The sequence below is a fragment of the Haemaphysalis longicornis genome, unplaced genomic scaffold (assembly GCF_048455015.1).
Source record: "Haemaphysalis longicornis isolate Haplotype H1 unplaced genomic scaffold, Haemaphysalis longicornis Haplotype H1 scaffold_2, whole genome shotgun sequence".
NCBI lineage: Eukaryota > Metazoa > Arthropoda > Arachnida > Ixodida > Ixodidae > Haemaphysalis > Haemaphysalis longicornis.
This window is the reverse complement of record NW_027526295.1, coordinates 229,876,016-229,898,361: the sequence shown is the minus strand read 5'-3', so window position 1 is coordinate 229,898,361 and position 22,346 is coordinate 229,876,016. Positions and strand designations below refer to the sequence as shown.

The 22,346-nt window shown below is 45.7% G+C and overlaps 1 protein-coding gene across 1 annotated transcript in view; it reads left to right on the top strand.

Moving 5' to 3' along the window:
- Window positions 1–22,127, top strand: part of LOC144170068 (zeta-sarcoglycan-like) — a 51,354-nt gene extending 29,227 nt beyond the window's left edge. The window contains exons 2-9 of the mRNA XM_077699605.1: window positions 12,927–13,179; window positions 14,341–14,460; window positions 14,767–14,868; window positions 17,127–17,214; window positions 17,926–18,045; window positions 18,776–18,848; window positions 19,474–19,597; window positions 20,482–22,127. Coding sequence (XP_077555731.1) covers window positions 12,943–13,179; window positions 14,341–14,460; window positions 14,767–14,868; window positions 17,127–17,214; window positions 17,926–18,045; window positions 18,776–18,848; window positions 19,474–19,597; window positions 20,482–20,652 — 1,035 coding nt within the window. The 5' untranslated portion in view covers window positions 12,927–12,942 and the 3' untranslated portion in view covers window positions 20,653–22,127. The remainder of the gene's footprint in view (window positions 1–12,926; window positions 13,180–14,340; window positions 14,461–14,766; window positions 14,869–17,126; window positions 17,215–17,925; window positions 18,046–18,775; window positions 18,849–19,473; window positions 19,598–20,481) is intronic.
- The last annotated feature ends 219 nt before the right edge of the window (window positions 22,128–22,346 follow it).

The following is a 22,346-nucleotide window of genomic DNA, read 5'->3' as shown; positions in this document are numbered from 1 at the left end:
CACTTTCCCACCGCCCTCATGCCCTTGCAGAAACCCAATAAAGCAAGCTCGTTGCGAGAAGAAACCGCGGTACTTTGGCCATGATGTCAAGCAGTTCTAAAGCGGTGAATGCTTAGGGAGAGCAGGGACTACTGGGATGTGCGGTTTAGTGTTTTATCACAGGACTCTGGTTCGCTTTTCCGCGTCGTGGCGTCCCCTTTCAAGCCGCTAGAGAAACGCCCCAACAGCGCCGGAATTCACAATTTTGTAGCTTACCTATCCAGAAGAAAAGCCGCTATACCATCTGGCTTCCGACGAAATCAAGTTACCTCCTGTTCGCTACTAATAGAAGTGCTGAAAGCATTTTTCCCCGCTGATCACGCTTCATCAACATTGGGCCTACTGCCCAGCTGCTCTTCCCAAATATTCGCGAACTCCAGCGGCACCTTGTCATCGGAGGAGCATATTTAGGTGCACCGTTAGTCTCCGCGAAGCCGTGGGTGAAACTGAAGGAGACGGATGCGCCGCTGGGCCCGAGCGATCATCGTTACAGCCGCAGCAATCCATCAGCGAGAGGGGACCCTTGCACGGCGCGAAGAGAGGAGACAGGCGTCGTATTTCGGAAATGACGAGCGCGCTTTTACCGGAAGTCACCGTTTCGGGGACGCTAACGAAAGACGAGCTGCTGGACGGCCGGCCGTAGTCGAGCCGCACTCACATAACCGGGCACGAAGAGGAATAAGCAGCGAGTTGCCGGACTCCCGAGTGCCGCGAACGTTTGCTTAGGTACGGCGGAGCAGTGATGACTCGCCCGATGTGGACCGAGGCCTTTGTTTGGGTTCGCGGAGAGCACGTGGGAGGAGGGAAGTGCCGAGTTCTCAGGTACCGCGGTAGGCTCCATTTCCTGAAAGAATCGCCACCGAGCGACAGTAGCCGAAAGATAAGTAAAAGCCATCAGAACCTGAACTACTCTTCGTACCTATATGTTTTGTATTCATTGCTGTCCGTAACAAAAACAAGAAGTGTGCGTTTGTTTACTTTTACTTTGTAAACAACCACACCAAAACAAGAAAAGATCGCTAATGTTCTTCATGGCTGCAGCTTTCAAATGTATTTCTTATGCATTTTATATTCGTCCAAGTAAACTTCGTCCAAGATAATTTTAGTATTACGTTGCATAGAATTTCGTTTTATTTTTTCAAATATGGCTAGATACGGGCAATTTAAGCAAGAAAAACTGCGAGTACATGTAAGCACTCCTTATGACGCGGTGAATCAGAACACATTGGTGTCCAACTGCCGAGTCGATATGTCAGTCTTGTAAGCGACGCCATAGTGCCCTGGATCACTGGCGACTGCTGCTCTGCTGGGTGAGGCTACGGAACAAGAAAGATGCTCGGCCCGGTGCATGCTGAAATTACGTTATCTTTTATTATCATCTTCATCACTTTTTTGCGCCTTTTTACGTGGTTACTATGACGAGAGACTTGACCAATTACACCTGTTGGGTCTATATCTGGTATTAACATCAAGTTGCCGTAACACTAAGCCTTAAGACGAGCCAAGCAATGTCGACCGCATTGTCAGTAAAGCTGGATGTACCGGTTGACGACGTTAGGGCTGAAAGCGTAACGTCCGACTTAACGCGAGGCCGGAACATACCCGCGTTCGCATCGTTAAACGTGCCATGAAAAAACACAACTTTGTTCTCTTCGAAAGAACTAGACTTTGATAGGTCACCAAACTTTTTTCCCGCAGCAAAAGATGTAACCAAAAAACGCAAGAAATATTGAGCACGTTTCAAATTTCGCGCCATAGTGACGTGTTATGGGCAGGAGTGACGTGCTACGGATCGGCACTAAAACATTTTTATCAGTGTTAACAGCCCGCTAGCAATCAAGTGATACAATCAAACAGAACCAGAGGTACATCTATAATCTCCCAGTAATGTTTTTAGCGGTGGTTTAGGTGGACGGCCGCCAATCGTACAAACAAGATTTTGTGACGTCATAGAAAAATTGCCGGTGATTGGCTAGGGAATCGCCACTCTTGATTATGTTTTCTTTAATATCTCGAATATTCGTTTGAAGTTTTCGATAAAATTGGTATTGCTGTTATCGGGACAAATCAGCCTTTTTAGTGAACCTAGGAAGGAAGGAAGGAATAGTACAGGAAAGGCAGGGAGGTTAACCGGAATACTGTCCGTTTGGCTACCCTACTCAGGGGGGAGGGGATACGGGAAATGAAAGGGAAAGAAAGGACAGCGGTACATATTAAAGGAGAAAATGAGAGAAAGAAAAGTAGAAAAAAACACAAGGCGTGACCAGGCAACTAGAAAGGCGGTACAAACAACGCACACAGCCAGAAAATGCACAAAACTAATACGGTCCACTGATAAAGTTGGCGAACTAAGGGCACTGCACTATAGTAATGTTCCTACAATCGTTCAGACAGGCCCGTGTCCTTCAAAAAGAGCAGTACGGCTCTTATAGCCTTTCGGCCTGTGACGGACAACGCCTATGGTTCAAAATTGTCTGCGCTGTAAAGGGGAGGTCGTCGAGTCGGCGAAGTGTGGTGGAGAGGTGTTGCCTCTGCGTTATGAAGCGGTCACAATGGCACAGAAGGTGTTCAATCGTCTCGTCGGTGGCGCACGCATCACAAGCAGGGCTGTTGGCCATTCCAATGGTGTAGGAGTAAGCACCGGTGAAGGCAACACCTAGCCACAGGCGACAGAGTAAGGTGACATCTGAGCGCGGCACGTTATTAGGTAGGTGGCGCTGCAAATCTGGGTCGAGCGAGTAAAGACGAGCGTTGGAGAACTCAGGTGTATTCCACTTAGCGAGAGGGACTTCCCGGGCAATGGACCGCCGCGACCTTGCTGCATCAGTGCGTGATAGCGGGATGCGGGTCAATCTTGCACTTGTGTGGGCCCCATGAGCCGCTCTATCCGCCTGTTCGTTCCCAGTAATGCCGCAGTGGCTTGGGAGCCACTAGAAAACAATATCATGTCTATGCCTAACTTGTGTTTTCTCTTCATGGCCTCTTAAAGCAAAGAGGAGATTTAGCGGAAACGTACTTTGCGATTCGCTTAACCTCTATTTTTGTAATTAGCATGCTCCTATTACCGATGTAGGCCTCATTACATTTCTATAACGCACGTCCATCAAGCCTTGGTGGTGTTGAGGGTGAGTACTAGGGCTGTAGTACGGAGGCCCTAGGCGTGGTTCCCATCCAGACCAAAATGTACCCAATTTTAATTTACACTCAACTACGCGCCTTTATTATCCCTGATCTGTCGGCCATCTCATGTGCCGACAACGTCGTATTTTCGACTAAGCGAATCAACTAATGCTTTCGAATTAACAAAACGTTCGGAATAATGGGGCATGGGGCTGTGTGGACTGCGCTGCTAGGACGAAAGAGACACCACGACTTGTAAGCGGTGTTTCTAGAGGCGGGGGTGCTGATGGCACCAACGTGCAGGGAGGGAGAAATTTTAAAACCACTCAGGACGATTGGTTTTGATACCCGTGATATGGTTGTGGTAGATTTAAGCGCCTCATCCGCACGCTTGCAACCGAGGTTCGTGTCAACTTTTTCTGACGTTTACATAGCGGTACATGACGACAACTCACAAGACATACTGTTTTGCACATATTTCTCATTCTCAACATGATCAAATTGGCTCAACTTTTGTTATTTTGTTTGCATGTGTTAATATGAAAGGAGAGCACCGCTTTACACTATCTTGGTTGCGAAGTTGGCCTAATTTTAGAATTTTTGCTTGCATGTGTAACTTATGGAGAAGAGTACAATTCGTAGAATAGATGAAGAGTTTATTTGAGGGTTTTTTTTTAAAGCGAAGCTTTCAGCCATTCACTGATGTCGTCTGTAGGTCACCCAAAACGCACTGCAGGAAAGCCAACTTTCCCGGACAAGGATGATGGTGGGCGAGGTGAAGAAAAAAAATTCACGCATCTCCGCGAAGGGAATCATGACGAGTGGGCAAAGCACTGGGGATCGTTCGAACCGTAAATCACCCGTGAGAGTGCTCACTGCTGCTGAAACGATTTCCAATCCAATCCAATGCAATAAAGTTCAATTTAATACAATGGAATGCAATCCAATTCATTTCAATCCAATCTAGTCCAATCCAATCCAATCCAATCCAATGGTCTCGCGCATGCGCAGCACGGCTCTCCAGGAGCACTCTCTCTCCCTCTCTCTTTCTCTATAACCTTTTGTGAACCTTTTGTTCGCAGATGTTTCGATTTACATGGTGCTGTGCGTCTCTCTCTCTCTCTCTTTCTCTCTCTCTCTCTCTCTCTCTCTCTCTCTCTCTCTCTCTCTTACCTTTGTGAATCTTTCATTTTGTTCCTGTTAACCTTTTGTGAACCTTTTGTTCACAGATGTTTCGATTTACACGGTGCTGTGCCGTGATCGCGGACGCCGGACGCCGGACGGGCAAGCCTCGGCCTTCGCCCTTAAAAGCAAAGCGCTTCCCGTGGTCGGAATCGAACCTGGGTCCCTGACGTTATGAAGCCCACGTCTATCCGATTGTGCCATTCTGACACGGTCGAAGCAGTTTGGATTCGGAGAGGAATGCATGGGCGTGCAAAATAAGACAGATACTGCACCCTCCGATGGTTGAACGCTAGTTGATACTAATCATTATAAATAAATCGCGTCCACTCACTTCTGGGTTGGTTCGTTTGGTGTTGGACGTGATTTTGGAAAGCTTCGCGTTCCCCAATTCTTGTCGCTTCGACAAAGGGGTAGTTGATTTTTGCTAGAATAATAGAAAAACTTTCCATAATTTGCAGCTCTGAAAGTTTGTTAAATAAGTGCTGCTATTAGCCAAATCTCATTCTCTCCCAGCATTGATTTCCTACAGTCCCTGTCCTCCAACCGAACTGCTAGCAAGGTCCGAGTGCCTACCAGCGCTGTGTCGGCGCTCTCTCGTGTGCCTAGGTACGGTGTCCCATGGTGCTTTGAGGGCCCCACTCTTGAGAAGGACACAGATCCGCACTCCCGATGACTTCGGCCGAGTGGAGGCTTCGCCAATCGAAGTCGATGCACCACTGCTGGCTCTTCTTTTCCACGGCGCTCGCGTTCGATGCCGCGTGAGATGCGAGAGCGGCGGGAGAGACAGTGCAGGCTCCGCAGTGGCACCCTTTTCAAACCTGGCGCTCTTGAGGGATTTATCGTGTATGCAGCTGCTTCGTTTTTCCTATTTTTGCTTATGAACTTCCTTGAGGTGTTCAAGAGTGCTTCCAGTTCGATTGTACCGTCCGGTGGGCACGGCCTCTTGACTAAAACCAAAGTAGGTGCTTCTCCAAGCGGTGACCTTCCGGTGAAGAGATCAGGCTTTGTAGATTTTGCTAGTGCAGGTTTGGGGAAAAGTATCTCGCTACAACTATACCTCAATCGTAAAAATCTAATATACTCGGGTCCTGACTACTACTTTTTATGCTCAAATTATGTCTTGAATACCTCGGAGGAGGAGGAAATAACTTTATTTAGTCCAAAGTCTTAAGAGGCCTATTCAGGCCCATAGCGCCTTAGACGACGGCCAAGATATCTTGACTCCTGGCGGCGTCTTCGGCCCTCTGAAGTTTCTTTTTTTAGGGCTGCTTTTTGGTTTTTGATGTCTAACTATATATCTATAGCATATTTCTAACTGGTATTTCCTACCCAAGAGTGACCCTTTCAAGTGGAGCTGAGGGCGAGAGCGAATTCGTTTGCCCTGAGAAAAAATGTAATATGGCTGCCTCTTACGTCGAGCAACGGCTAGCTGTTCAGCAATGAAGGCTATTTGCTAAAGTACTCTACCAGAGAAATTTGTAATTTCTGACCCGTGCTGTGGTTATACCACATAGAGACACTATAGGAAATAGGACTAATCAGCATCGGTTACTGCAAGTACTACTATAATTAAGTCGCTGAGTGATTATATAAAATCAAATCAAATCAAAATGTATTTCAACATTGATCACGATGTTGTGGCCTCTCTGGAAAAAGCTATAACAACAGCTTGACGAGGCCAGGGAGCCGTGAAACTTGAGCAAACAACATGTGCTCAGCAAGCCTTCAACAATTCTAGAACAGATCTCTTCTGAAGCTTTTTACTTTCTGATTTGCAACTTTTGCCTGGGTATTTTACTTACGGAGCCATATGCTTGACCTCTAGTGTGGCTACAGATCTGTACTCGAGGCGATACCGACATTGTGTGGGTATCACAGCCTATAAAAGTGTACTGTGCCTGATTTTTCCGGCGCGTTGTTTGTTTCAATGTTAAAACCATTAGCCCACACTTCGCGACGTTGGGGCGAATCAGCTGATTATATACGCTTTTGAAGCGTGGAACCAAACGACAAATTTATGCTCAAAATAGTTTCAAAATATGACGTATATCATTATAAACCTATCACCCTGGGTGAAAATTAACTCGGTTCATTAACGTTCTGGGAGCCATTTATTAAACCAGTAATTAAAGCAAACAGCAGCTTAAATAAAGCGATGTCGATACTTCCACGTCTGATTGCTAGCATAAATCATAGCGTAATAACTAGGCTAAATTTATGGAGGATGTTCGGCATGTGCACAATCTGTGGTCTTCTCTTCTGTGGTGCTGGCAACCAGAGTTGCTGGGTACAGCAGCTGTAGTGTCATCATCATTATCATAATCACCAGCCTATCTACGCCCACTGCAGGGCATAGGCCTCTCCCATTAATCTCCAATTACCCCGGTCCTGTGCTAACTGCGACCAATTTATCCCCGCAAACTTCTTGATCTCATCTGTCCATCTAACTTTCTGTCGCCCCCTGCAACGTTTGCCTTCTCTATGGATCCACTCTGTTACCCATAATGACCAACGGTTATCTTGCCTTCGCACTACATGCCCTGCCCACGTCCATTTCTTCTCTTAATTTCTACTAATATGTCCTTAACACGCGTTTGTTCCCTGATCCACTCCGCTCTCTTGTTGACCCTTAATAATTGGAGCAATGTGGATGACAGTGGTCCAGTGTCCATAACCTAGTAGATTCCTCAGTTGTGTGATGACGACCTCTACACATGTTGGGGGGCGAGATACAGTTAAACCACTACTGAAAATAAGAAATTATAAAAAAGAAGGATTGGCTTTACTGCGCCATAAATGTTGCTTTGGATAGCGGAGCCCGCACAAGTTATCGAAGCGCCTCTCGAGTCCCCTGTTTTGTACCCGCAGAAGAAAGATCCAGCCGGCGCCCCCTGTATCAGAAATAGAAGGCTAGCCTCGTAAATCTCGCTCGGCTGTGGACGGCCGGGTTCTTTGTTGCTGTGGGGCTGTCCGTAAGGTATCACGGCTGGCCGCCGGCTGCAACAATGTTGTCTTGAAGGCGTAAGGTACCGGGGTTTATGCTTTTACGATGGCGACAATCGCGTGGCTCGGCAAGGTGCTTCGTCTCGAGGTGTCCGCCGCCGTGTAGGCTCATCCCTTTATCAGAAGACGACACTTAAGTGACGGTGGCAGAACGAGAAAAAACTATGAAATTAGAGCCACAGTTACCCGATGCGGCTGCTAGACTTGAAAAAGAGGTGCTTCTCCGTTTCTGGCTCGCTCTAATTTTATTAACGTCACAAAAATGCCAAGTCGTGCGTACAGAACAAGGGATCCGGAAAAGATAAATTGAGGCAAATTGAGACCACGGTGAATTACCAAGATTTCAGCACGGGATTCGTTTGAATTCTGTAGAAGAACTTAAAGGAACCATGAAAACAAAATACAAGTTTGTTTTAGTCGAAAGACTTCGTGTTTTACAATGTCCCCAGCGCTTGTCCGGATGCAAACGATGGTTTATTCACTGAGAAATTTATCTACTTCGTTAAAGTTTTGATTTTCCCGCTAAATGGTGTCTTTTCTTGGTTTGCAATGACCTCACAGGAACCGACCGCTCTGCAGCCGATTGGAAAGCCTTGTTTACATTTAGTGAACCTAGATGGCGCCACCATGTCGTGGCAAGTCATTTTCTGCCTCTGGTTTGTTTTTCACCGTATTTGAACCTGGCTTGTTTTTGTTCAGGGAAAAAATGATCGTTTCGTGAAACAGAGTGCACGCTTGACAAATATGGTCACGTAAGACACCGTTGCTTGCGTCAATAGGCCAGTGTCGTCTAAAACTACCCCAAAGCCCCGCAGTCATGGACAGCTAAACCAAGCATAGTTCGCGCAGTAGAGACAGCAGTACGCATCGGTACTTCTGTCTTCATGGGTGCTTTCGTTGACGTGTTCACGTGTGCTTCCAGTTGGCATTGTCCCCATCTTAACACTTAGCCAGATTATCGTCAATTATTCTCAAATATTATTGCTTATTCGCGAATTTTTTTCCTCTGAGTGCAAAGCCCCCTTTCCACCCACCCGATCTGCCGTCCGGCCCCCGCCGTGTAGGCTTCATGCAACTCGGCCATCCACCTCAAAATGTTGCCGACCAGGGGTCGGCAACATATTGAGGTGGAGGGCCGCAGACCTGCAGTTGCAGACATACCCGCAGACATGCGGTAGCCGGGTCGGCAACCTTTTTGAGGTCGAGGGCCGCAGACATGCGGTTGCAGACATACCCGCAGACATGCGGTTGCTGACCCCCTCGTCGGCAACCGCATGTCTGCGGGTATGTGCTGCTGTAGAGATAGATATATAGCATTGGGATAGGCTTCAGAATACGTGCACGCTCCACGCGCCCATACTTTTGTGGTCGACCCTCCTAATTCTTGCGCACTTATTGATTGATTGATTGTTTGATTGATCGAACTATTGATTGACTGGTTGATTGATCAAACGATTTATTGATTCATTAATTGATTTATTGATTGATTGATCGATTAAACGTGTTGACTGGCTAAAATGGTTGAGTTGATTAGCCGTTCTATGAAGCGTTCCCTATGCAGCCCCGCTGGTATGTGCTACTCAGTGGATGTGTAACATTGTGTGGGCTTCAGAGGACACGCACAATCTTCAGAGAGCAAAATTTTCTTCCAGTTTACCCTCGTGGTACTCGCCCACTAAAATATCGGAAGACATTACTGAGGGGAATGATGAATAGATGCGACGCTGATGTGGGCACTAGCTACCTAACGTTTGTTTAGAGGAGCGTGTGGTATTGAGTAACTTTCCAATAGATGTAACAGCACAAGTTACCCGTGATAGCGAAGATGACGGGACACCTTGGTTATGAGACGTACCAAACCTTGTGGAGATACGAAATCCTGATCGCTTTAGACTGGTGGTGTAACGTTTATGCGAGCCAATTAGCTTTATTTATTAGCTTCATCTGCCATAATGTAAGAACACGTGGCAGTTTCGGCATGCGGAATCCGCAATGCTTGCGGATGCCGCAAGGGGAAGTTGCGTTGAAGGATTTCGTCCATTGGAGGCTCAAGTGGAGGAAGGATTCGAATACCAGGGCAAGACTTTGTATAATTGAAAATGCGTGAACCACAGCACTGCTATGTAGTCATAAGAATAACAGGGCAAGACTTTATATACTTGAAAATGCGTGAACCGCAGCACTTCTATGTAGCCATATTAGTGGTGAAATGTGGCTGGATTTTCCTTAACCTACGCACAAGTTTGAGAATACGGGTTACAGACGTTCTCCGGGACCTTACTCTTACCAAGACGCTCATGTGCTTGAAGTGGGCAGGCGAATGAAAGTATTTTCACCATTAATAATAATTATCCGCTTAGTATAATGATCCGAGTCACGGCACAATCATGGCGTTATCGTAGCGGCAAAGCGACGCATGATTTGTCTCACGGTATGCATATTCGAACGCAAGTTGAAAGTGGCGGCAAGGAAAGTGGCTTCACAAACCATACCTGAAGGAAATTGGGGCAAATGTAAGGAGATTAGAAGGACGTATTTGCCGATATTTGTCCCACAAAAACAACAATAGTCACCCATGAAACATTGTTGTTCCGAAAAGTTGCTTAACAGCAACAATAAAAACAGATACTGAGACCAGGAAATTTCTTTCCACGCGATTAGTCAAGCCCCAATATTTTTTGCTCATGCTTTGCAAAAACATAAATGACAAAAGCGTTTTCACTTATTATGCTGCTTATTGAAACTTCTTGTAGCCGCCTACTATTTCTAGGCAATATGGCGAAACCTAAAAACAGTGTAATAAATTAGGCGGCTAATTTGGAGCTGTCCAAAAATAGATTAATGGCTAATGCTCCTATTTTCTTTCAAAACAGACCTAATTGAACTCATTCATTTTGTAGAAAATCTATACATTAAAAGTAGGAGGCTATTTTCTTCGAGCGAAACTTAATTAAGCCCAGCGTATTATTGTCCCGTCATCTTTCACATCAGAGAGCTTGAAGGGTAATACTTACGGGCGAATATCAACAGGCCAGCGTTTCTGCTGCCTCTGCGACTATTTATTTATTTATTTATTTACAATACTGCCAGTCTCTTACGATACCAAAGCAGGAGGGCATGAGTTTCATAATACAATGAATACTAAGTACATTCTGACTAAAGGCTACTTTGGATGCTTTGAAGCGAGTTACGCTATAACTAGGAGAATTTATTTGGTTAAACTTTCCAGTATAAACTCACAACAGGAATACCGCAAAAACCTAACCAGAATTCCTGTCGTACGACAAACAACTTTGTTGTGGCAACAAAAGTTGTCTTGTTACGACAAATCCACCTGTTGTTACGACACACATTTCTGTCGTGACGGCAAAGTCAATTTTCTCAACGACAAACATTCCCGTATTAGCAACTGTACTGCCATTTACGCTACCCTTTACAATGGGCAATAACATTCAAACCATGTGCAACTACTGATGGAACATGGTGATCACGACAAGACAGGAATTCGGGAAGATTGAACATCAAAATCCGGACAGGAATGTGACACACGACAGAACATCAAAATCACGACACGACAAGAATACGACAAGACGACAGACGACAGTACGACAGACAAAAATACAACAAACTACAGCATTTTTTCTTGCCGTCTTTTTTGACTGGGTTTCCCGTGAACTGAAATTAAAATGCATACAATTCAAAGCTCGAATACCCCAATTTATTAATATTCCAACAAAAGATATACAAGTACTAATAAGTCGACAAGTGAGCAAAATATAGGCAGGTATTGTTATTGCCGGCGACAGTCTTCAGAAATTAACTACGAGGACGTCTAATCACTGTTATGCGTTGTGAATGCGAAAGCATTAATGTCCAATTGAATGCCTGAGACGTTTCGCCTCTGTCCTTCATTGTCGAAAAGATTCGTCCTCTTTTTGCTTGAGGCGCTTTGTTTCGCAATTCGCTTTTTCTTTACAGCTTTCTAATGGCCTTGATCTGTCTCCTACGCGTTGCGTCGCTTTTGCAGCCTGTTCGTTCGCTCTTTGAGCTGCGTTTTTCCGCTGCCTTACTTCAGAAGCAGTGTACTGGAGTGAACTGTTACCTTTCACTAGTGCTCAGTTGAGTTAAATGTCGCGTTATGGAATAACTCGCGCTATGGAATCCTTCCCAGAGACGTGGAATAGGAGCTGCTTGACTGCTTCTGACGCTATCACCGACATCTGCAGAAGCTTGTCCCCTCAATAGGCCGTTTAACGTTATTACATTAATAAGCATACTGCACGTGCTTCATGGGCAGTCCAATTTCCGCGCCGAGGTAAGGTGTAGTATTGATTCCTGTACGTTCTGCAACTTTGATTGCTCTGTAAAACGCGTACCACCACATGATAAATAAGTACTAAGCCAAACCGACGTTTTGCAAGAATATATGATCTCGTATTTATATTCGTACAGTCTACTACGCAGTTCGCTCTGTAAAGCGTGCATCACCACACACTCAGTCACTTGAGGCAAAGCCGACCTTTGAACGTACATTTACAAAGTGTATATTTTAGTGTCCGATGATGGGCGCATGCTCTTATATCATGTTGTTAGGTAAGATTTTTACTGTCTCCCGCTCCTTGGATCATTCTCCGTATCGCTGCATTTCCATTTCTCTTCCTACATCTCTTCTGCCCTAAAATCACAAGTTACGCGATATCATGAACATATATCCCGTGGTAACAGCGCTAGAAGGATAATTTTTTCTGTTCATTTCACAAATTTTGATTTAGTTCTCTGCTAAAATTTCAAGTTATGCTGGTTACTACATTACTGCCCTCTGCACACTGTTCTTTTTAGACAACGCGTGTTTACTAGTGCACACCTTAGTTTTCAAGATGGCTCTTGCGCTACACGCCTTTTGTACGTGTTTGAAATGTGGAAATGGATTCATCCGTTCTTGGACGAAATGTATTGTGACCCGTTGCTGAAACTTTCATTTCATTTCATGTCATTTTATTTCAAAGCACTCCACAATAGCAACAGAGCTAACAAGGTAGTCACCGACAGGAAGTACATGAGTACGACGCCAACCAAGTACGAATGACAAGACGTGGTGAGCATACCCGGGTGGTTGGGTAAAAAGGGCAGTAAGACTCACTGAATTGCAAGCTTATCGGGCTTCGACCTCTACTCCCACCATGGCAATCAGGCATTTTGCAGAGGCCCAGCAGGACAGCAATAATGAAGAAAAGAACCGTAGTTTATGTACAGGCGCACCACTGCGCTTCCGGGTAGTTTTGATTTTCTATTTCCTCCTGTATACTCCGTTTTACTTTCAACCTACCCCCCTCTATTTTTTTTCTGTGTGAATCTGGCTACCACGTACCTCCAGCTTAAACCCTATGTTCACTATCCTCGGGTCAATTCTGGCACCGTGCTCATGCAGCTATATTGTTGTATGTTGTCGGCTTGTGAGTCACCTGACCTGCAGTGCTCTGTGTTCTCGTCATGTGACAGTGCACGTAGGTGACCTCAACGGGGTAAATTTCTCGTCAGCTTGAGAATGACGTGGTGACTGAATGCCTCGTGCCATGCAGGTGAGCCCCGTGCCAGATGGCGTCCGGGACGTTGGGCGCGGGCAGCCTGGTTCCGGCGCTGACGGTGACCCCGGCCCCTGGCGTGCCGAGTGCGCCGGGCTCCCGAAGACCATCCGTGTGGGAAGGGCCCCGGCGTCCGTCGGCCTGGGATCAGCGCAGATCCTCGGTCTTCGTCGACGCCGTGGTCGCCGAAGACCTGGTCGCATGTCACGACGAGGACGCTTCCGCGGCCGCTTTCGTCCAGAAGCAGCAGGTCCCTGTGATTTGTCCCTGCTTGTCTCCACGTGCTGTAGCATTTATGAAGTCTGAGGATTCAGATTTCGGGCACTTCACACAAGCGCCTGTAGCACACATTATAGCACGAAAACAACTACTCTGCAGATAAGCCTAAAAAAATATATGAAATGACGCACAAAATGTTGGTGGATGCTGAGCAAATCATGTGTTCTCGTAATACAGATACATGACTTCAAGGTTACTGTTTCGTCGTCCGACTTTCCGTGATATATAATATTTTGAACGGCATGCAAATACTAAGGAGAAATAATGAACTAATAATTCGGTGCACTCTGGGTATTTTCAAGGCGGTGGTAGATAATAAGTCATCATGGACATTAAAAAAGTTCTACAAAGCTGCGTAAGAGAAGGTTACTAAATAAATTGGAGACCGACGGGGTGTGGGAGAGTTGCGGCAGCCGCATCTCTTTTTGTTTTGGTCATCTCCAAGAGTTTTCAATAGCGCTGTGTATATTACTCTATTTTATATCACTGTCATGAATAATATTTTATCTCAGAGGTTCTGGGCTCGCTTTGCACGAGTGCGGCAGTCATGTGGGCGTTTTGCACTACCTACCTTTCCCGTTTTGCTAGGAGCAGTGCACCAAAATTCGCTGGCAATTTCCTCAATTACATCTCCGATTTCTGGTTGGAGATTATTTCGCGCTAGTTATGTACCAATGAATGCTGCCGCACCACCCGGCAACCTCGTTATCGAATTGATGCCGAGCTCCACTTCCCGCTACACCACAGACGCTGTGCACTTCCGTCACTTCCTTCCATTCAAATCTGCTGCACCACTATTCCTCGAGTTTATGTGAATGGTGTGTAACATGACAGTTCCGCGACCCGTATCTAGTTATCATTAGGTGGCGAGTTTAGGCCGGTTGCACTTCGTGCAAGATTTTTTATGCAGCGAAAAGCGCTGTAATGCGCATCACTTTAAAGTGCGTGCCAAAATGAAATGTGCGCTTATCGTTGTTCTCTTACCAAAGAGCACTGGTAACCAACAAAATTTGTATGAGAGGGACTTTATTTTTACAGAAAATTAGGTTTTGCATGTACAAATGAGTGCAAAGCAGGGGTCAGACTGTGGCAGGTTGTTGAACATACTATTTGCATTGCCCGTGAACCGCAGGTGGGGATATACGGCTGGCGCAAACGGTGCCTGTACCTGCTCGTCACGCTGCTTTTCGCCATGGTCATCATGAACGTGGCACTCACTGTCTGGGTGCTCAGGGTGCTCGACTTCTCGCTGGTGAGGGGCCCAATAAACGCACTGAGTACTCAGTATCAATTGGGCTTATCCCTTTACGTCCAGTGACGATTATCGTTATTGAGGTCATGCCTGTTCTCGAAATCGCTCTTTTAATGGCTCCTTACCTTTGGGAACTAAACAGCTTATGAACTTGTAGAATGATTTTGTTGTTCAAGAGCTGACGTAAAGAAAGCTGCTAATAAGGGACCTTCAGCCGGGATAAGCGTGGACCATTTGAAGCAGACAAGTTTAAACGATCGACTACAACTACCGTTTAAGGAAACTGACGTGTATTTCTTCTCCTAGGATGGCATGGGTCGGCTACGAATTGTGGAGAACGGTGTGCGGCTTGAAGGTGAAGCCGAATTCCTGCATTCACTCTACGCAGCCCAAATACGATCAAGGAGGGTAAGCTGGCATTTCTGCAAACCCCATCAATACACGGAGAAGTTGCCGTGCACAAGAAAGGTGGTCATTCAGTGCAATGGTCACTAGATAGCGGGTTGTTTTTCAAACCCTGTTCAGACATGTGGATATTTTTTTCTGAATAGTTCGTAAAACAGTAAGTCGACAAGTAGATTAAGAAGGCGTTACCTGGCAGGTGTGGCACAGAACCAAGCATTTGCGTAGAACCAAGCATATTCTTGGCGATTTTGTTCTACTTCTTTTACTTCAAAAGAGATATTCTAGCACAGACGCATTCTACATTCATAGTCGAAGCAATTATCGTCTCTTCTGCACCAAACTGCCCCATTTTGATATCTAAATTTAAATGTTAAACAACGTAATGCTTTTTCAAGTACCAATACCGAATGCCTGAATGGTCGACTCCCTTAATTTCTGGGACCGAACCACATCGACGAATTTTACGCCACTTGGTCTGTTGTGTGGCGCACTGCGATGTTGGTTCTCCATAACAAATCGGCGTTGCAAATCAGACCACGGGCAATGGGACTAAACCGGCAAACTCGCTCTTTACAAGACCGCCTACGCGCAGGCTTCGACCCGATTACAGGGTCCGCGCGATTTGGTAGTCCCTAAACACAGCTACGCCGCTCACTCCCCGAAGGGAGTTCCGCATATCTGAAAAGAGGCGAACCGGGGAAAGTGCTTCGCGTTCTGCCTAACAAGAACTACACCGCGGAGCATCCGTGTCGGCGTCGACGATGAAGGGGCCCGGGCGGCAGGTTGCACGCGGTGTGCCGTCAACCCCCGTCCTCGCCCCGCTCGCTTTGGTTCGACTCGGAGGCGTTAATGGTATGCCGGTCCGCGATCAGTCCCGGTTACCTGTTGTGCGTTTCGACGTGCCGGATTGCGTGAGAGCGGGGCAGATGGGAATGCGAAGAGGTGGGCGCAGCGCGGTGGCAGCGGCGGCGGCGGTGGCGTTAATAATGGTCCGCACGCAATCAGTGGGTCTCATTAAGCCTACGACACGGGCGCGCCTCGTGCAAGCTTCATTAAGCCCTTAACTTGGGCGTGCGCAAAAGCGGACTCTGTCGCCAGTTGTTGAGGCTGTTTGGTAACGACTACCACAGGCGGTGACCCGGCTGCCGGAATATGTTTGCGGCGGGGCTAGTTCGAACAGGCGTTAGGATCGTGTTTCGCGTTTTCCCTTTTATTTACCAGATTTTTGTGTGTGCGCATGCATATTGGCCGAGTTTTCTGACCACGATTTTGGGCTTTATGCGTGCTTCATTAAGAGAACGCTTTGCTTTACGCTTCTGGAAAGAGGCACGAAGCGAGAAAATCTGTTGTGCTCATTTCACTAATAGAGCTTGTCAAGCGGAACCAACGGTGGGTGCGGTCTGCGTGTAAAAACCGGCGCTGCCTAGTTTAGTTATGCAGGCAGAGCGTTTCGACAGTTTATGCCTGTGTTTTTGGCAATGTGCTGAAGCGCGCACAGACCTGAAATGCTGAGTCACAGTTAAGAAGGCCACGCGAAAGAGTGCTTTCTCTCCGTCTTGACAGTTTAATTTTTTCATTTGTACTAAAGTTACTACGGCACCCACATCACTCAGAGAGCAAGTCACTAGTTCGAACGCTGGCGTTCCTCCTCTGCACTTGTTGTGGGCTTGTTTCACGAAGCTGAAACTCAAATGTTAAGTTTAAAGCATTCAAGCAGCGCCGAAATCTCCCAAATATTTGTCTGCGCGCGTGTGCTGCTGCTAAGCCAGAAATGAATCACCGTGGGACATTTTCAAACCCTCTATATGGTGCGTTCTGCAAGGCTATTCCGCTACTAAACCACTGCGGTGGGTTTATGCCGTAAAGCACGGGAGCATAAGAAATGCTGCCGTGGGTGCGAGAACAGAACAAGCTCTTTATAAACACGCACCATGTGCGTGCGTCAAACTCACGTGCGAATCGTGTCGGCATGTCATGACAAGAAAGTTGGCTGTCTGAACTGGGTAATTAGGAAAATACTCGAGTAACGAGGCTACAGTTATTGAGGTTTGTTTGAAACCTCTAGGACCTGGCCCATCTGTGTGTTGGAGCCGGACGCACTGGATGACCATTATCGGATGCACAAAGTGCGGCTACAAACAGCTTTGTTCTTGCCAGAGCACTAAGCAACTTGTATAGCCTGAAATGGTACACCATGCCGCAACGAAGGTGATTGAACTGCAAGTGACATTAGCGCAAATAGCGATGTTTACTCTTTGCAGGAACAACCCCTCAACATAGAGTCTTCCAAGAACATTACGCTCAATGCCAGGAACAAGCAAGGGCAGATTTCTAATAGGCTTTTTATAGGTGAGATCATTTCTGATATTTTTAAAACGAAAGTGTATTTTTTCCGGGATCAGAAAGATCCCACTTACGTCATATCCGCCACGGAAGTGACGGCAGAAAACGAAGCAAGCGGCCTGTAAAGTGTGCACAAAAGCAAAAATGGTCTTTTTGCGGAGAAGCAACCCTTAGTACTATACAGTACGTTATACTCAGGGTTGTTCGTTTCCTGGTTTTATATTTCAACACGAAGGTGTTTTATGCCTGGATATACCAAGATTTCACTGACGCCATATTCGTCTCGGAAATGGCGCCAGTACACCTTTGCCGAAGCGATACGCCGGCAGGACGTCGCTCGCCAAGCACACCCACAAGACAGCCGCCGACCCGCAAATCATGCTCAGCTGCAGATTTCGCTGCACATTTCACTTTCGTGCTTTCCCGATTCCTATGACAGAGGAATCAACCACAGTTTTTTCTATTGCTTACTCTCTACCACAATTGATCAGCTTATGGCAAAATAAAAGTGTTTTTTATTCTTTAGACGTCTCCTTTACATATGTTCCTTTGCTGTGACGCTGCAACTTCCACGCGAACTTTCCGCAGCAGAATCGAAAAACTAGGATTACAGACGAAAGCCATATTTTTGCATTCAACTAGCCTAACATGTAGATAGTGAGATACTTATTTTGAAACCTAAGCGGGGGAAATACAACGTTGGAATTTATTTTCCAGGAAATTCAATCGTTGAAGCATTCGCCGATGAGTTTCGGGTTCGTAACTCGAAAGGAAAGCTTCTCTTCCGTGCTGCGGATGACGAAGTGACGGTGGCCGCAGATTCTCTCAAAGTCACAGGTAAGGGTGTGCTTTCGCCTCTAGGTTCACACATTCCGTCCACGTGCACGCTTTTGTTTTGTATTTGTGGCGACGTCTTGCGTGTCTTTGTGCGTGCGCCTGTGGTCGTATCATTTTGCGTCTTGAGAAAAGAGAGAGGTTCGTAACTGAAAGAAAACATATTTTTATGATCTTCTTCCCAGCGAAACACAAGTTAGGGGAAGGAAACCGGCATAGGTGAATTTACGGCAGCGTAGACAAATATTTTTTAAGTACAGTAGTCTCGCCACGCCGTGGGTGGAAATATCTTCGTAGCTTTGAAGCGTCCGGAAGACTTTACTTCCCCGCCGACAAAAGGGTGGCGATAACTAAATTGCGAAATTAATTTATTTCAATCCCGAAACGCATTGAACAAGCGAACCTTGCTAAAGGTTGAGCGCATATAATCAGCGCAGAGTCAAAAGAAACGCATTTTAGGTAGTGTCATCTCGTTGGCGGCACTGCAAGTATAGCAAAACAATGTGCTACTTTGAGCTTAAATAGAGTAACCTCATAAATGAGTGAATAACCGAGAGAATGATCGTTCATGGTAAGAGCGAGGAACCTGGTTAGTGAAAGGCTGTAGAAAAATATAAGCTATGAGGTGCCAATGTCAGGAGCGTTTCGAACCGGAAAAACCGTTTTTTTTTTATTTTTTAATTCTTGGGCACAATTTAAGATTTCTCATGACTCGTGTCATCCAATTTTGCAGGTCCTGGAGGAGTAAGGTTCGACGGGTCGGTGCAGACACCACTAATTCGTGCCGAAACATTCAAGCAGCTAAAGTACGTGCACTGATCTTGCTTCTGAAAAATAATAATGTTTGGAGGTGGAAGGATAATTAGCTCTGCTCCCAGCATTCTGGAAGCGCATTTATCATGCGGTTTAATATCGATAACCTATATATAGGACACGAGTGGAGCGGAAAACGTGTTAGGTTAACGTCGTACAGTGGCTGTGATATTATCCGAGAGCGTATTTTTTTAAAAAGAGCTCGAGGCTGGTGTCGAAAATACAGGAATTAATTGTACGTGTTATCTCAAAGTGTGCGCTTTTTTGCATTGCTTGTCCAGTTGTGTTTTTATGGTGTAATACGTTTATTCGATGTGTCAAGCCGGCATGAGAGTTGGCTAAGGAAAAAAAAACCGTACACTCGAATTATTCATTCAAAATCGAGCGAAAATTCAGCTTGAACCAATCTTTTCAGATATTCGCCAATAGTACAGATAACAGCAATTGATACCAAGCACGAAAAAAGTAACATTACCATCCATATTTCGAAAACTTATTCACTCGAAAACCGTAAATGGGGTGATTAATCTATGTTATTGACAGTGGCTGTGGAATCTAAGTGCAAGTTAACGAACCTATAGGTTATCCTGTCAACTGGGAACTCTGGTACTGTTTCAGGCTTGAATCGCCAACTCGACGACTTGTAGTGCAAGGCCCCCAGGGTGTCCTGGTGGAATCGAAAGCCGGGGACATCAGTGTCGCCTGTCACCGGAACCTTACGCTTCAGTCAAATCAAGGAGAGGTGCGTATCGAAAAAAAAGAAAACGTTGTTGGACGCATTTGAGTTGCTTCTCACAAACATCGTTCGGAATATTAAGCTTGTGAGGCTTGGCGGAAAAAGTTGGTTGAAAATCTGAATATGCACGGACACGCACGAAAAAGTTCGTACTTACAATATCGCGGAGGATGGAGCACAGTAAAAGTCGGGGACGTGAAAGTAACGGATGTAGGGATATGCTGGTTCAAGATAGTACATTTATTTTCGTTTTAAAATTTGACTTCGCAAAAAACCTAGCTTTGCAGCGATAATGTCTTGCACATGTACGCGATCACAAATGATAACGGAAAACGTAAAATAAAACGTTTCCCTGTAATATGCCGTAAATTGCTTACCATAAATGACCAGCTCTGGCATGACAAGGTCAAGTTGGTTGAACATACTGAAGGTTATGGCGCTAAACAGCGGAGACAAGAAGAAACACGTGTGAACAGACACGGCGCCGTGTACGTTTCTACGTGTTTCTTCTGGTTCCCGTTGTTCAGCGTCTTAATCTTCAGTATGACCAACTCTGGCATATATATTGCAGGCAAATTCTCGGATAACCCTATTAATTTAGAGCGAATGGATTTGAAAACCTAAGGATTTTACTGCCCTCTATTCCTGTCCTGGTAATGTTCCATCTAGGTCTTAACTATTCCCAGAAACGTAGATAGGAACGAAGGCTAGTTTCTTTTTTTCGCCGGTGTTGCTTCAGCGCTGCTATGCCAGGCGTGCCAGGACCGCAAACTTGGAGGAATAGCCAAACGTGCGCCTTTCCCGAGGTGCATGTTTTGCAAAGATGCTAAATTTACTATACCACGCGTGAATCACGCCACTCACATCTGGCGTTGTGTTGCTGGCCGCAGATTTTCCTCGACTCGGAGCGGCTCGTGTTCCAAAACCTGAAGACACCGCTGCCAGCGCTCTCGGGAAGCCCGTACAAGAACGTGTACCAACTTTGCGTCTGCCAGACCGGTGTGCTGTTTCTGTCGGACCCAGACGGACATTGCCGGGCAGACGATAGCGTGTGCAAGTGACGGCGCTTCCAAAGCGAAACAACCTGTGTGAAGTTTTAAAGCCGTGGTGGTTGTGATCGAGCTTACTACAAATGCGTGCCAAATGACCTCTCAGAAGGAAGCCGCTCTGTGAATAAAAATAAACAAGCATATATTATGCCATAAAAAAGAAGCCGTAAATGCAATACACATAAAGAAGGAGGGTGTGGAGGGAGGGAGGATAGCAAACGGTAGCGATGCCGTACTCTAGCTATGGTGGCGTACGTTGCCCTAGCGATACCGTAAGCGATCGGTTGGCGCTTGCGCCGGTGGACTAGAATATTTTATTTATTTACTGGCCGGCATTAACGAAACTACAATAGCACTAGGCTAAAGCTGTTTTATAGGCTCCTTAAGCATAAAAAATGTGCTTCTTTAAAGGAAGTTGTACGCGGTTTCCTCCTGTTTCTTTGCAAAAAAAAAAACAATTGAAGGAGTAGTTACAGTATGCATTGCGGAAGAGGTTCATTCATAAGTACAGCTGCACATGGCCTCTGATTCGTTAAAAACGGAAGAACGGGCTTCATGGGTACCGAACAACCGTGGCCAAGCAAAATTGGGTTAATGTGTACAAATCTACTATGTAGTAGACTATGTAGTGGATGTGTCAAAGTCCGCTATGTAGTGGATCTTCTGTACAGAAGATCTGCAGTTGCATTAAAATTTAAAATATTGGCTTTTATCGCCCTATCTCAGGTTTTGCTCGCCAATAACAGCAATGGGACAAATTTGATTGATGCAGGTGATTGAATCCAGCTCCTCACCTGCCAAATTTAGCAAATGTCCTACACCTGTCCTCTGATCAGATTTAGTTTGTGTTGAAAAAATTTTACTATTTCTCACACATGACAGCATCTCACGATAGCATACGTATATAAATCAACCTTTATGTATAGCAGTCGTCAGGGTTAGACTTTATGCTTTATTGGCTCTAAAGCAAAGCATAACATAATAACATATTTTTACTAGGCGCACATCCTCACAAAGAAGGTCTGGGATCAATCAGAAGTAACTATACAATGCAACCTCACTGCAATGGATGCCAATATCTTCCTAACAAAGTCAGATGTAGAGCAAGTTCGTTGAAGAATGTAAGGGGTCTTGTTGATGAGCTATACCAGATCTAAGGTTCCTGCACCACCCTGTCAAACGGTGACGCGTCTTGTGTAGGACCCATTCTCAAATGTGATCCTCGTAATGTCATCGTGTACAACTTACTGCCAATGTTTAGAATGAACTTGCGTTCTGCCCTAAAAGTATTCTCTACATTTGCGTTGATCCGCATACATATGGCATGTTGAGAAAAAACAGGTCATAAAGAGTTCTTTTGAAGAAGCATTTCATGCGAATATGCCGGTTGCACAATGAAACGGTTGGTTTAATTGTTTCTTGCAAGTTGTTGCCTTAAACATCACCTTGGGTGTCTGTAAATAAATGTGCCCTGAGAATTGTTTCAATGTTGCGCTGCCTACATAATTCGTCTTCAACATTGGCTACGTAACGCGTTCTTCACGCCCGTAGCCACTGAGTCACGGTAACAAGCCAACCCTTGTCCGGAGAAGATTCTGTAACAACCACCTTTTCCTGACTTCCAAGAAAAAAAGAGACTCCTAACTTAAGTTGAGTTCTCTTGTGCTATTTTTTTCTTGTTAAAAACCCAACTTAACTTTACATTA